We start from the raw sequence: 16840 nt of genomic DNA, 5'->3' as shown, positions 1-16840 counted from the left end.
GTAATATTTCACTTAAATAGCATGAAATTTTAAAAAATAAGAGTACATACAAGGTCAAAGGTGAATGTCTCCTATAATAGGCGTAATATCACCATTGTTTTTTCCTCAATTAGTCTTTGTTAGATTTGCACTTTTCAAAAAATTGTGCAGTATTTATCTTTGTTTCAATTAAAGAAATACTTAGCATGAGTAAAGTTTTATCCTGACCAGTACTACAGAAAAAAAATTGACATAACATTTCATTGCATATAAGAAAATAACCATCACTGGAAGTTCACCAATCAATTTTTCACCCCCTTTTATCCTGTGTACATGCTTTAGTAACCATGTAACCTCAAGTTTTCAAAATATTCTATGGAGACACCAAATAAAAAAAGAATGATGCTTTAAAACACCCAAGATATATGTTTATGACACAGAAATTGTTTACTGCAATGAAATGTAGGATTAATTTCCTACAACTGTTAAATTCAAGGGAATATTTCTTTTCGACCCTTTTTCGTATGCAACCGGATGTAACGTACTGTGAATTGTACGTATTACACCATAAGGCTTAACCAATTGAGCTTATTAAGCCGCAATCATAGCCACCAAACTAAGAATAGTTTAGAGATAAATAGAGCCGAAAATGAAGTTAAAAAATTATGTCAGCTTTTTTTTTTCTTTCCTTTTTTTCTGGATTAGCTTCTCTATCATGTGTGTGCAATTTTGAATGTTTCAGACGTATCCTGTAATTCACATGCGATGACGTAGTTTGAGACAAATCTAGACAATGTATAAAGTGTAATCATGTATAAAATTTTCTAATTTACATAAATATTTTTCAATGAAGAATAATATTTTAAATGGTCTGGTTTGTTCATAGTTCTTTTTCAATCGTAACGCTTTTGAAAAGTTATATGTAACATTGGTAAGGAGGTTATACATAAAATTTGGATCAACAGAAACTGGCGATTATGATAGGAGACATGTTTCTATTATCAAAGCTTCGAGTGCCTTGTAGTAACCACATCGTCTTCCTTTCTTTCTGTTCCAGTATTTGCCTTTGGTTTTTCCGCGGGTATCTTTCTCAGAGCTATCTTCAGAATTTTCGTTCCATCCTTTCTTGGAGTTTTTTTCGTTTTCCAATTTTTCCAAAAGAGTACCACAAAAATAGTCGACGGTCATTTCTATGAATAAATGAAACAGAATCGATTAAATTCATTATTGTTTAAGTTGATGAACGTTCAAAGTAAACATATTCTTATTATCCAGAAGAATCAAGGCATACCGATTTACATCAGCTGCTATTGTTGCATGTCGAAATATGCTAAATGTACAAGATTGCAAAGATGTAAAAGAATTGCATCAACTGTTTTGTGAAATATACAATCATTTTAATCGCTGTAAATATGCACAAAGTACTAGACAATTACGTTAAAAGAAAATTCTAGAATTGAATAATACAGAAACACAATGCGTGTTATTTTGGAATCAGTATTAATTTGTAGAAGAAACAATTTTTCAGTTAGTTGTTGGACACATTTTATTTTTGTTTTTGTAGAATAAGTTTGCTGATATTTTATGTCAAATGCTTGGAATCCGTAAATTTGCATAAATATCAATTTAATAACTTCTGCTTCAGTTTTAAACTTTAACAAAGTGACCCAAAATCAATACTCTTATCTTACCCAAGTTATGGACAAAAAGTGTTTAACTAGGTGTTATGAAACATGATTGCACCTTAAGTGACTATACCAAATCAGGCTATCAATCTGTTCCGTGTGTAATTCGATTTTTTTTTATGTGCACCTTTGATATATAGATGGGGTCAGATGTTTTGATGTACTCTCTTATGGTGTTATAGTAATTCCATTAACCTTTGCGTGAGGAAGCATGTTGACATATGCAACTTTAGAGTAAAAAAGAATTGAAAGCAATCTGTCCTGTGACTTTTAAACATGCATGCGATGTTATCAACAGAAAAATGCTATACGATATAATGTTTTTGAAGTCCCAGGTTTTTCAAATGATTTTCTCATTAACGTACAACAAAGTGTCTCTATCCCTTTTCCAGAAATGTAAATGTAAAAGTCTATGGACGCACTATTCACATCGCAAATCATGTTGAAAAAACATAACTGTTGGACACTTTATAAAAGTAAGCTTATAAATAGATTAGATAGCATTTTTGTTTTTCTTCATATCTACTAATAAAGCTTGGATATGATTTGGCAGAATAATACGTGGTAATTTTAATAAGGGTGTATTTTAGAAGGATCATTTAACCTTAATTTATGAAAATTTGTCAGTTGTTAAAAACTGTATAACCAGATTTGTACATGTTTTGTCTGTATCACAATCCCACCACAGAACGCACTGCTTATATCAAAAGAAACGACTGTTCACTGATTTAGGTTTTATTGACCTATTCAAATATCTAAAAATATCAACCTTCAAATTTCAAAGTGAAATGAATAAAGGCAATAGTAGTATACCGCTGTTCCAAAAGTCATAAATCGATTAAGAGAAAACAAATCCGGGTTACACACTTAAACCGAGAGAAACACAACCACCATAAGAGGAAAACGACGGAACAACAGAAACTCTGAACTGCAATAAATAAACGCCAACATACATAGAAACGGACTATTTGATAACAACTGCCGTATTCTTGACTTGGTACAGGACATTTTAAGAAAAAATGATAAAAAATATAGGATTGACACAACTGCACATTCTGAAATTATTCACATTAACATAGGCAACAGTAATCCATCGATATTTGAATCTTATAAATCGATTAAGAAGACAAATCAAGGTATCAAAACAAAACTGAAATGCGAACACACTTTATATCATGCCTTCCTTTACACTCAACTTGACCATAAGATCATAAACAAAATAATGCAGTTTGTACGCGAAAGAACTGGTTTTATTACATCTTGTCATTTGAAACTGTGAAAGAATAATGATTTAATCGTGTCATTATAGAGGTACGTGATTGTTAAGCATTTAATCGTTTTATTATATGCTTTTTACGATCTTTTATAATAAGTTTAATTCGTAGTATGTTGTATTGGTTGACCTTAGTTGTTGTGAATATCTAATTTTCAGTATATCACTTTGGTTTGAATTTCCTTAATTGAATTTCCTCTGCTGAAGAAAATCTTCGTGAAAGATGTATGTCTTTTCTTGCTGTCTCGTAAATGGGTACCCTACTTTCTGTTCATCGATATCTTTATTAAATGAGGTTACATAAACAGATACAAATAGTTGTTAAATTAAAGTTTATAATACTTACTACAAACTGGAGGATGTCCACTCCATGTTCCATCAGCTTGACATGAACGTTCAAGGTTACCAGATTGGACTTCATATCCTGTGATACAAGAGTAAGTTATCGTTTCCATATTATTGAAGCTTTTGTCGGTAGGTTCTGTTGCAAACTGCACCATTCCCGGAACTGTACAAGCAACTGCAGATAAAAGATGATAACAATAATAAATTAAAAGCTATTACTGAGTAGTTGGCAGCTGATGTATATTAATGTTTAATCAACTCATCAATTCTTATCCAGACACACCGTATCCCGAGGTGTATAACTAACTTACACCCCATTCTAAACCCTATATTTGTTAACATTGATTATTAAATGAATAAAAAAACCGATAGCATATTTATTGACAATACCAAACCATGATTTATAAGAAATTTTTTTTATTACATGAAACCCCACTAGTAACCTTTCTTTGGTTACCTTCGTTCAAACTTTGACAAGTGAGTATATTTTACAAATGTCAAGTTGTTTTGCATATTCCCGTTAAATCCTGTGCTAATATGGATCAGAGGGTCAACTGTATTGTATATATTATGGTTTTATAACCCCCCCCCCCTTCTCGAGAATAAACAAACATTCATATTCGGACATACTAAGGGATAGGTGTGACTCGACTACCAGACACGCTCAACATACAAAGATACAGATTTAATATTTAGGAACTCCCTTTTTGGGGGGCAAACAGGGGCTGATCCAGTTGGGGGTTCCCAACTCAACAGAAAAGGGGGGTCCAACCATTCAAATGCATTGATCTTTTTGGGTCCAAACCGCGGAAACCCACCCCAGATCGGCCAATGGGTAACCGGGGGGGGGGGGGGGGGGGGGGGGGGGGGGATCCCGGGAGTTAGAATCCCCATTTTTTGTAAAGACCAATGCTTTAGAATAGAGACATATGACTGGGATAAAAAAAGATTACTTCAAGCAAAGGAGTATTTAAAGGAGTATTTTTGTATTCAAAATAGATGCTTAATTCTTTTTTTCGCTATTGGAATTTCCTAAAATGTGTTTTTCAATATCTTGAAACAATTTGTAGTGAACACTATTAGTAATTTCTTATGTTCATGCTATTTAAAAAATAATCAATTTCTATTGTTACGAATAACAATGGACTTTGTTTGCGGGATGTAGAAGCAGGGGTTTCCAGAAACCCCGCTCGTCACACCCTGTGGTCAAAATCCTTTGTTATTCGTAACAATAGATCTATTCATTTTACACTTGTTTCAGAAATAGAAACTATGAAGTATAACAATAGAACTGGGGTGTAATTATTGTTGCTACATGGTTTTGGATTATCCATGTGTTATTTGTATACTCTCTGTGTTCAATTCTACATTTACATAATATGCAGATCTTTGTGCATCTTTATTACTAATGCTTGAATACTGGTTTTCTCTAACAACATTAGTACCTCTTAATGTGCGTGACGTCCCCACACAATAGGTGTTATTCGATCTATGTTTCCGTTTGATTATTTTTTAATTGAAAATCCTTTTCTAATTTATATTGAATTGATGTTATTATTATGCAAACTAAAACAAGACCATACATTTGATTTCTATCGAAACCACTCATTGGAATTTTAAGAATCATGCATTGTCCTTTGCATAACTATCCGGAAAACTACTAAGTTACCACGTTAGATATTCAACAAACGACATTTCATTCATATCTTAATAATGCATTAATACTATTTATAATATGAGGCAGGTGCTAATTTGAATAAACATCTTTAAACGAAAAGATCTAACCAACACATTTATTAAAGTGTTCAAGATTAGAGTATATCAACACTTTATAGAATACAATCTTGAAATGAACACTTTTAACCATTACCTTTTCAATAAAGGGAAACAACTCTTTTACAATTATGCATACTATTTATTTGTTTCAGCTATAAATAATTGATATTTAAACCGAACATGGAACAACTAGATATATCTTTAGAAATATCCCGCACCCGGAGTCGGGCTTCAGCTGGCTTCTAAACAAAAATGTGTACTAGTTCAGTGAAAATGGACGTCACACTAAACTCCAAAACATATAAATGAACTAATATTAAAAAGACAAACAAGATTAATAGAAGCTCCTGACTTGGGACAGGCGCAAACATGCGGCGGGGTTAAACATGTTTTGTGAGATCTCAACCCTCCTCCTATACCTCTTATCAATGTAGAATAAACAAGCACACAGTAATACGCACAGTAAAACTCAGTTCAAAAGAAGTCCGAGTCCGATGTCAGAATAGGTGACAATAGAAACTACGCAAAATGACAATGATACATAAATTACCAAAGGGCTACCAGTAGTTACTGACATGCCAGCTCCATACCTCAATTAAACTGATTGAAAGATTTTGTCTTCATCACGTTTGGCTTTGATAAAGATCCTTTTTCTTGTTGCCTTTACTCAGTAACGTCCGCAATTCATAAACTCTCAATTGTATTTACCAATGTAACTAGCATTTCATTTGATTCTTGAATTTGGTCACGGTCTTTGTAGTTTTTGATACATCCTTAACTCCCGCAATTTAACTGGTTTGGTTGAAAATAAGTGGATACATTAATATTATAATTCGTTTTGTATTGAATCAATATATTGTTTCGTTATAATATAATTATGTTATCATACTGAAATAATTGCCTCATTAACTCTTCAAAAGACGAAATGGTTTTTTTATCATTTATTTTATCAAAAATGTTACACAGCCAACTAATAGATTTACGAAGATGTGATATTAGTGCCAATGAGACAACTCTTCATCCAAGTCACAATTTGTAAAAGTAAACCATTATAGGTCAAAATAAAGCCTTCAACACGGAGCCCTGGCTCACACCGAACAGCTAGCTATAAAGGGCCCCCAAAATGACTAGTGTAAAACCATTCAAACAGGAAAACCAACGGTCTAATCTATTTAAAACAGGAGAAACGATAAACACTTATGGACCACATCAACAAACGATATCACTGAACATCAGGTTCCTGATTAAACATGTTAAGGGCGAATTGTTGTCGTTTCTGTTTTTTTTTCAAAAATGTATAATATTGCTTACTTCGATCACAGTTTTTCCCTCCATATCCTGCAACGCAAGAACAAGTGTAACTTAGAACACCGTCAGAGCATTGGCCACCATTTAAACAAGGATTCGGGGTACAGTCGTCGATATCTGAATAAATCAAAATTATGTGAGCTACGTATGAACTATTACGAAGAAACTTTTTTTCTAATGCAAGCAGTTTTTTTTTCAAATTTCTCAAATTGACAGTAATTAGTGTTTTGAATACTATCTAAAATGCGCGTCTCTCAATTGTTTGTTGTAATATTACTTTACATTGCAAACATATAACGAAACCGCAAAAACGTTCTTCCGAACAATTGGAAGGGGGGGAAGGGGGGGGGGGGGGATGGGACTTAAAACTATATTCAATTTTTTTCTTCGTACAGATGCCATTTAGAAACAGATATGTAAACTGAGACGGAATCAATGTTTGATAAAGCCCACAAGTAGACAATGTAGTCTATATAACAATGATGTTGTAAAAGTCTGCCCAGCTTGGAGAAAATAAGTTTGTAATTGACGTAGATCTGTTCCTGTTTCCAATCCGATACCATACGTTTATGAATAAATTTGTTAGGATCAGGTGAATTGAAAAAGTGGTTAACAGCATACAATCTTAGTATCTCTATTAGTCTGAACTTACATTCTAGGCATGTCAAGATTTTTTCTTTTATCTCACGATATATCGTTTCATTTTTATTCCAAAGTTATTGGTTTCTATCATGGTCAAGTGGATTGGACATTTTTGTTGAACTTCTTATGATACGGTTTTCAAAATTAAGTAGAATAGATATCCTTAAAGTAAGAAATCTAACCAAGAAAGCTGTCGAATTGTTCATGATTATAGTTTATCCACATTTTATAGAATATACTTGATGTTTTCACCCAACATGGAACACTATTGACATTAGATAACTGAAGATGTCACGAAGGTCGCAACTTGCACATTTTGTCAGAAGTACAAACAAAATATTCAATTCTGATACAAATATAAAACAAAACATTTGATAGGGTTTCAATTTCAGTCAATTTTGAGAGCAGGAAAAAGTAAAAATTTAGCACATGAAACAATTTGAAATGATACATTGTATATATACTGTAAATTCAGAAATAATTGCGTGCATTTATTATTAATAATAGCGTGCATTTATTATTGCGATTGTTGAAGAATGGACAAACTTGAGAGTTTAATTATTGCGATTTCAGGTAAAATCTGTATACAGATATATGTATCATATATCAGAATGCGAGTTCTTAGTATTGCGATACTTACCCAGTCGCATTATTCTCATTAATAAATACATCGCAATTATTTCTAAATGTACAGTATATATATATCAAATGTTATTACACAGAAAGCTTATTATGTACTTTTTTTCGAGTTTCAAAAAAAAAATTTGTTATGAGAAGTCACTTTGGAATGGTTAATATATCTTTTACCTTGACATCGCGTTTTAAAAAACGCATTAAATCTATTACTAATTTGCCCTTTGACTCAAAGGCTACGTGGTTTGTTATAAAACTTCTTTCACATTTTTCTCTTAAATAACAGTATTGCTTTCGATAAAGATCCTTTTATCTTATCTCCTTTAGAGCTCACTAACGTCCGAAATTCATAAACGCTACAATGCATGTGAATTTGGTCACGGTCTTGATTGTTTTTGATACATCCTTAACTCCCGCAATTAAACTTGTTTGGTTGAAAACAAGTGCATACATTAATATAATTATTTGTTTTGTATTGAATCAATATATTGTGGCGCAATCATATAATTATGTTATTATACTGAAATAATTGCTTCATTAAGTCTTCAAAAGACAAAATTGGTTTTTGATCATTTATTTTATCAAAAATGTTTTACAGCCAATTAAGCATTTTATGGGCGAATGATTGTCGTTTTTGTTTGATAAAAAATGTATATTATTTCTTACTTTGATCACAGTTGTTCCCTTTATATCCTGCAGCACAAGAACAAGTGTAACTGGCAATATCGTCAGAGCATTGGCCACCATTTAAACAAGGATTCGGGGTACAGTCGTCGATATCTGAATAAATCAAAATTATGTAAGCTGCGTATGAACTATTATGAAGAATCTCTGTTAGACAGTAATTAGTGTTTTGAATACGCTTAAAAATGTGTATTTTTCAATTGTTTGTTGAATGTATGTTTACATTGCAAAAAATAACGAAACCGCAAAAGCGGTCATCCGAACATTTTGTAGGAGGGGGTGGGGGAACTTTAAACCGCGTTCATTTTTTTTTCTTCAAACAGATAGCTGTTAGAAACATCCATGCAGAATAAGGCTTTATCAATGTTTGATTAAGCTCACAAATAGACAATGTAGTGTATAAAAATTACATTGTAAAAGTCTTGCCAGCTTGGAGAAAAATAGGATCGTAATTGACGTAAATATGTTTCTGTTCGAAATGGAGATTAAGAACCGATACCATACGTAATGAATATAATTCTTATGGTCAGGTGAATTGAAAAAGAGGTTAACGCATACAATATGAAAATTTCAATCAGTCTTAACTTACATTCAAGGCATCTAAAGATTTTTTCTTTTATCTCACGAAATATCGTTTCATTTGTATTCCAAAGTTATTGGACCATTGTCAAATGGATTGGACATTATTTTTAACTTCTTATGATAGGGTTTACAAAATTAAGTAGAATAGATATCCTTAAAGTAAGAGATCTAACAAAGAAAGCTGTGCAATTGTCCATGATTATAGTTTATCAACACTTTATAGAATATACTCGTTGTTTTCACCCAACATGGAACATTATTGACACTAGATAACTGAAGATGTCACGAAGGTCGCCACTTGCACATTTTGTCAAAGGTACAAACAAAATATTCAATTCTGATACAAATATAAAACAAAACATTTGATAGGATTTCAATTTCAGACAATATCAAATGTTATTACACAAAAAAAAGTTATCACAATTTTAGATCTTGGAAAAAAAGCTTAGTATGTACAATAATTTTTTTCGAATTTCACAAAAATAAATTTTGTCATGAAAAATCATTTTGGAATGGTTTATATATTTTTTACTTTGAAATCGAGTTCTAAAAAACGCTATAAATCTATAACTTATTTGCCTTTTCACTCAAAGGCTACGTGGCTTGTTATAAAAGTTCTTTCACTTTTTTCTCTTAAATAACAGTATTGCTTTCGATAAAGATCTTTTTTTTTTATCTCCTTTAGAGCCCAGTAACGTCCGAAATTCATAAACGCTACAATTTATGTGAATTTGGTCACGGTCTTGATTGCTTTTGATACATCCTTAACTCCCGCAATTAAACTTGTTTGGTTGTAAACAAGTGCATACATTAATATAATTATTTGTTTTGTATTGAATCAATATATTGTGGCGTAATCATATAATTATGTTATTATACTGAAATAATTGCTTCATTAAGTCTTCAAAAGACAAAATTGGTTTTTGATCATTTATTTTATCAAAAATGTTTTACAGCCAATTAAGCATTTTATGGGCGAATGATTGTCGTTTTTGTTTGATAAAAAATGTATATTATTTCTTACTTTGATCACAGTTGTTCCCTTTATATCCTGCAGCACAAGAACAAGTGTAACTGGCAATATCGTCAGAGCATTGGCCACCATTTAAACAAGGATTCGGGGTACAGTCGTCGATATCTGAATAAATCAAAATTATGTAAGCTGCGTATGAACTATTATGAAGAATCTCTGTTAGACAGTAATTAGTGTTTTGAATACGCTTAAAAATGTGTATTTTTCAATTGTTTGTTGAATGTATGTTTACATTGCAAAAAATAACGAAACCGCAAAAGCGGTCATCCGAACATTTTGTAGGAGGGGGTGGGGGAACTTTAAACCGCGTTCATTTTTTTTTCTTCAAACAGATAGCTGTTAGAAACATCCATGCAGAATAAGGCTTTATCAATGTTTGATTAAGCTCACAAATAGACAATGTAGTGTATAAAAATTACATTGTAAAAGTCTTGCCAGCTTGGAGAAAAATAGGATCGTAATTGACGTAAATATGTTTCTGTTCGAAATGGAGATTAAGAACCGATACCATACGTAATGAATATAATTCTTATGGTCAGGTGAATTGAAAAAGAGGTTAACGCATACAATATGAAAATTTCAATCAGTCTTAACTTACATTCAAGGCATCTAAAGATTTTTTCTTTTATCTCACGAAATATCGTTTCATTTGTATTCCAAAGTTATTGGACCATTGTCAAATGGATTGGACATTATTTTTAACTTCTTATGATAGGGTTTACAAAATTAAGTAGAATAGATATCCTTAAAGTAAGAGATCTAACAAAGAAAGCTGTGCAATTGTCCATGATTATAGTTTATCAACACTTTATAGAATATACTCGTTGTTTTCACCCAACATGGAACATTATTGACACTAGATAACTGAAGATGTCACGAAGGTCGCCACTTGCACATTTTGTCAAAGGTACAAACAAAATATTCAATTCTGATACAAATATAAAACAAAACATTTGATAGGATTTCAATTTCAGACAATATCAAATGTTATTACACAAAAAAAAGTTATCACAATTTTAGATCTTGGAAAAAAAGCTTAGTATGTACAATAATTTTTTTCGAATTTCACAAAAATAAATTTTGTCATGAAAAATCATTTTGGAATGGTTTATATATTTTTTACTTTGAAATCGAGTTCTAAAAAACGCTATAAATCTATAACTTATTTGCCTTTTCACTCAAAGGCTACGTGGCTTGTTATAAAAGTTCTTTCACTTTTTTCTCTTAAATAACAGTATTGCTTTCGATAAAGATCTTTTTTTTTATCTCCTTTAGAGCCCAGTAACGTCCGAAATTCATAAACGCTACAATTTATGTGAATTTGGTCACGGTCTTGATTGCTTTTGATACATCCTTAACTCCCGCAATTAAACTTGTTTGGTTGTAAACAAGTGCATACATTAATATAATTATTTGTTTTGTATTGAATCAATATATTGTGGCGTAATCATATAATTATGTTATTATACTGAAATAATTGCTTCATTAAGTCTTCAAAAGACAAAATTGGTTTTTGATCATTTATTTTATCAAAAATGTTTTACAGCCAATTAAGCATTTTATGGGCGAATGATTGTCGTTTTTGTTTGATAAAAAATGTATATTATTTCTTACTTTGATCACAGTTGTTCCCTTTATATCCTGCAGCACAAGAACAAGTGTAACTGGCAATATCGTCAGAGCATTGGCCACCATTTAAACAAGGATTCGGGGTACAGTCGTCGATATCTGAATAAATCAAAATTATGTAAGCTGCGTATGAACTATTATGAAGAATCTCTGTTAGACAGTAATTAGTGTTTTGAATACGCTTAAAAAAATGCGTTTTTTTTTCAATTGGTTGTTGAATATTTTTTAACATCGCAAAAAAATAACGAAACCGCAAAAGCGGTCATTCGAAAATTTTGTAGGGGGAGGGTTTGGGGGGGACTTTACACTGCATTCATTTTTTTTTTCTTCAAACAGATAGCTGTTAGAAACATGTATGCAAAATAAGGCGGCATCAATGTTTGATTTAGCTCACAAGTAGACAATGTAGTGTATAAAAGTATGACGTTGTAAACGTCTTGCCAGCTTGGGGAAAAATAGGATTGTAATTGACGTAGATATGTTTCTGTTCGAAATGGAGATAAGCAACATATACCATACGTAATGAATATGATTGTTATGCTTGGGTGAATTGAAAACGTTGTTAACGCATACGATCTTAGTATCTCCATTAGTCTTACCTTAGATTCTAGGCATTTAACGATTTAGTTTTTCATCCCATGAAATATCGTTTCAATTTTATTTAAAGTTGTTGGTTCATGTCATTGTCAAGTGGATTGGGCATTATTGTTTAACTTCTTATGATACACTTTACAAAATTAAGTGGAATCGACATCTTTTAAGAAGGAGATCTAACCAAGAAAGCTGTTGAAATGTTTATGATTATAGTTGATCAACACTTTATAGAATACACTCTTGCTAGTGAACACAAGAAACCATCACCTTTTCAATAAAGAGAAATAATTTGTATAACTTTATGCATGCTATTTATTTGTCTTTTCTATAAATAACTAATGTTTTCATCCAACATGGAACACTATTGACACTAGATAACTAACGATGTCACGAAAGTCTCCACCTGCACATTTTGTCAGAGGTACAAACAAAATATTTACTTCTGATACAAATATAAAACAAAACATTTGATTGGGTTTCAATTTCGGTCAATTCTTGACAGCAGGAAAAACGTTCAGGATATGCCAAGTAAATGTCAAGTTTGCTTTAATCAGAGCAGAATACGACTTCTGTATGTATAATGGACGCCAATTCGAACATTAGGTTAAACGGATGAACTGTAGATAAGCATTCAAGTTCGGATTACATATTATTATAAGATAATATCTTGTATCAATATTCATAGAAATTATAGAAAAAAAACATCTATCTGAAAATGTGTGATCCCTTTACAAATATAAATTTTTAGGGCAAATTTACATGGTGAAATCAATTTTAAATTTTATATTGTATGTATATCAAGTTTTATGACAATTGTACACATTTTTTTCCGAATTTCACAAAGTTAACATAGATTTTGTCATGGAATGTCAATTTGGAATGTTTATATATCTATAACTTTGAATTGCGTTTGATAAAAACGAAATTGATCTATGATTATTTTGCCCTTTGACTCATAAGCTACGTGGCTTGTTATAAAACTTGTTTTTACATCTTTCTCTAACAGAACATGTTTGCCTTTGACAAATATTCTTTTTCTTATAGCCTTTAAAACTCAGTAACGTCCGCAGATCATACACTGTGAATTGTATTCAACAATGTTACTTGCATTTGCTTTAATTCGTAAATTTGGTCACGGTCTTTACTGTTTTTGATACATCCTTCACTCCAGTAATTAAACTGGTTGGGTTGTGAATTAAAAGATACATAAATATTATTGTTTTTTTTTTCATTAAATCAATAGTGTATTTTGTTAAATATAATTATGTTATTGTACTGAACTAATTGAACCATTGAGTCTTCAAAGACAGAATAGCGTTTTGATCATTCATTTTATCAAAAATGTTTTACAGCCAATTAAGCATATTAAGGGCGAATGATTGTTGTTTCTGTTCAATCAAAAATGTATAACGTATCTTACGTGTATCACATTTCCCCTTTATTACGTAGGGCTCTCTAAAGGCCACCCTACGTCATAAATAAACTCTGTATGACCAAGTAAACTTGCAGACACTTTAAGACCTCTCGGTGTTGAGTTTACCAAAAACTTTCGTATTGTTCATAACTTTCCTTCAATTGTATGATTTAAATTCCAATGAATCAACCAGTAACTTTAAAACCACGCAATGGATCTATACAGGGTTTTCCCTGAGTCAATTTTCTTTTTCGCAACCTCTTTTGCCAAAACAATATTTTGTTTGCCACATTCAATTTTTTTCGCCAACGAAAACTAGTAAATGCCACTTGGCTAAGAGTTATGTATTTATGAAACAAATATTTGTTATTGACCGATTGAAATTTGCGAAGCATACTAGTGAATTTGTACTTGAATAATAAAGCATGCGTTATTTAATATTCAATGGGTCTTTGCTGATATATTTGCAGATAATTTGCACTCCACAATATAAATCAGGAATTTAAAATGTTACATTAACTCGGAATTATCGACGAACAGTTCATCATCAATATCCTTTCACTGATAAAAATGCCAATAGTATTTGCCGATTTAAAACCATTCCCTTTCCTAAAAAAAAGAGGTTGAAGATTTCATGGGCACATTCATAAATCAGGGTGTTGTTGAATGTAATAACATTTTGTGCAAATTTAAGAAATCTACAAAATAAGTTTTAGCACATACTAGTACTGATGAGGAAAATGGAAAATAAGGAATAAAAATACTTATATTTATTATATAGCTTGGAGGAACTTGTTGGCTTTAAACAAAGATTTCAATAGTATTGTTTAAATAACACACGAAGTTGTGTATACAAAAACAATGTTTTGCAATCTGATCAGTTTGGAATCCAGTATTGCCTTCAACGTAGATACGTTTCCTAATGGCTTTTAAAAATCGGTAAGCTCCGCAATTCTGATACTCTCTAAGATGTGGTACACTTTCAAAAATTGATACTTCATTGAGTCAAAAACGCATTAAGTTGTCCCTTACGTTTCCTGCAAAATATTGGTTCCAATTAATCCATTAGAAACTCAAAATCGCATTTAACAAGGTTACTCGAATTAACTTGAATTCGTAAATTCGGTCACGGTCTTGACTGTTTTTGATACATCCTTTACTCGTGCAATTAAACTGGTTGGGTTGAGATTCAGACAATCCATTAATATTTTAGTTCATTTCTCACATAACCAATATAGTATTTTTTTAATATTATAATTATGTTCTTATACTGAAATAATTACAGCATTATGTCTTCAAAAGACAAGCTGGTTCTTTAGCATTCAATTTGGTTATTAATTATAAATTATTTTACCAAAAATTTTATTCCTCCAATTAAGGGCGAATAATTGTGACAGTCGTTTCTGTCAAATCACATAACGTAACTTACTAGTTTCACAGTTGGGCCCTTCATATCCTGCAGCACAAGAACAAGTGTAACTGGGATTAACATTAGACAGAGTGCAAAGACCACCATGTAAACAAGGATTCGGGTCACAGTTGTCGACATCTGAATAAATCAAAAATATGTGAGTTGCGTAAAGACTATAATAATGAAACTTCTTTTCTAAAAAAAACCCCAGTTTTATTGTAAATTTCTGTTAGTCTAAAATGAGTTGAAATAAAAACAAATACTTTGATTTTATTTTGACTTAAAATGATATCAGATAGCATAATGATATGTACGGATTTTTTTTATTATTGACGAATACGTTTCCACGGAACCATAAACACGGTCATAAATTAGAGGTTTGGCTATCTATAAAACCAGGTTTAACCCAACATTTTCTCTGAAAAATGCATGTAACACGTCAGGAATATGACGGCTGTTTTCCATTCGTTCCGTTGGTTGATATAGTCGAGCGTTGGATTTTTTTTTCAGTTTTTGAATTTACCTTGGATTTCGGTATTTTGGTTATACTTTTTTTCATATTCTAATACCTCGTAAAATTTTCTCATAGACATATATTTCATTTCTGTCTTCTAATTATTGTGAAAAAGGAGATGGGAGGTACATGTCAAGTCGGTTTTACCAAAAATTTTATTCATCCAATTAAGGGCGAATAATTGTGACAGTCGTTTCTGTCAAATCACATAACGTAACTTACTAGTTTCACAGTTGGGCCCTTCATATCCTGCAGCACAAGAACAAGTGTAACTGGGATTAACATTAGACAGAGTGCAAAGACCACCATGTAAACAAGGATTCGGGTCACAGTTGTCGACATCTGAATAAATCAAAAATATGTGAGTTGCGTAAAGACTATAATAATGAAACTTCATTTCTAAAAAAAAACCCAGTTTTATTGTAAATTTCTGTTGGACAATAAATAGTGATTCTTATACGCTCCAAAATGCACCTTTCCGAATTGTTTGTTGGATGTTATTATGCGTTGTGAAAATATATCGAAAACGATGTCAAGAGCATATTAAAGGAAAACATAAAGAATTCAAAAATGCAAATTCAACTCTCTAGTAAGCAATGTATTGCAGTATGGAATAAAACCAAAGACCAATGAATAGAAAGATCACTTGTAAGAAGAAAAGTTATTCAGTTTTAGAAAATAAGCAATAAGATAACATAGAGCTGGATTTATTATTGTGTACTAAAGGAAACCAGTTAATAGTCAAGACACTGTGATTGTGCCTGTTTGCTTACAGATGTTTAATGTTGGAGTTTTTGTTTGGTTTTTGTATCATTTTGTTGTCTGTATTGACTTGGTCATATTGTTTAAAACAAAAGCTTAAGATTTTTATATAAACTTATTCACAAAAAATTCGATTTTTACTTCCTAAAAAACAATAGGTTGCTTGCTGCTTTTCAAACTGCTAATTAGATATATTGTTTGAAAGGAGAAAGGTCCATGAAGAAATATTAGTATATACTACAGTAAAATGAACAAGCTAAGCAGTGATATCATAATGGCGTCATAAACGTATACACGTATACTCGTATGATGCAATTTTTTTTTAAATGTTTGGCTAGTTTACCGGTCCCATATAGAAGACATTTTGTCAAAGAATATTACCAAGATACCTTTCTTGTTGTAATGTGTATCTCACTCATATACATATTTTTTCAACAAATGTAATTAAATTCTACGATGGGTATTACTCGATGAATATGATCTATACAAAGTACTCTCATTATAAGGAACTCGTTATGAAGTCATGACGAATGAAGACTTTGAATGTGAATATGTGCCTCGATAGGATATCGTTAC

The 16840-nt window shown here is 31.5% G+C and overlaps 1 protein-coding gene across 1 annotated transcript in view; it reads right to left on the bottom strand.

Moving 5' to 3' along the window:
• Positions 1-569: 569 nt before the first annotated feature.
• Positions 570-16840, bottom strand: part of LOC127714770 (fibropellin-1-like) — a 19824-nt gene continuing 3553 nt past the window's right edge. Inside the window, exons 4-11 of the mRNA XM_052220809.1 lie at positions 15725-15844; positions 15007-15126; positions 11555-11668; positions 9932-10045; positions 8308-8421; positions 6370-6483; positions 3284-3457; positions 570-1169 (exon numbers count right to left, since the gene is read on the bottom strand). Coding sequence (XP_052076769.1) covers positions 955-1169; positions 3284-3457; positions 6370-6483; positions 8308-8421; positions 9932-10045; positions 11555-11668; positions 15007-15126; positions 15725-15844 — 1085 coding nt within the window. The 3' untranslated portion in view covers positions 570-954. The remainder of the gene's footprint in view (positions 1170-3283; positions 3458-6369; positions 6484-8307; positions 8422-9931; positions 10046-11554; positions 11669-15006; positions 15127-15724; positions 15845-16840) is intronic.

This window comes from Mytilus californianus, unplaced genomic scaffold (genome assembly GCF_021869535.1).
Source record: "Mytilus californianus isolate M0D057914Y unplaced genomic scaffold, xbMytCali1.0.p SCAF_9, whole genome shotgun sequence".
Lineage (NCBI taxonomy): Eukaryota > Metazoa > Mollusca > Bivalvia > Mytilida > Mytilidae > Mytilus > Mytilus californianus.
Note: the sequence above shows the minus strand (reverse complement) of the source record. Positions and strands in the feature narration are given on the sequence as shown.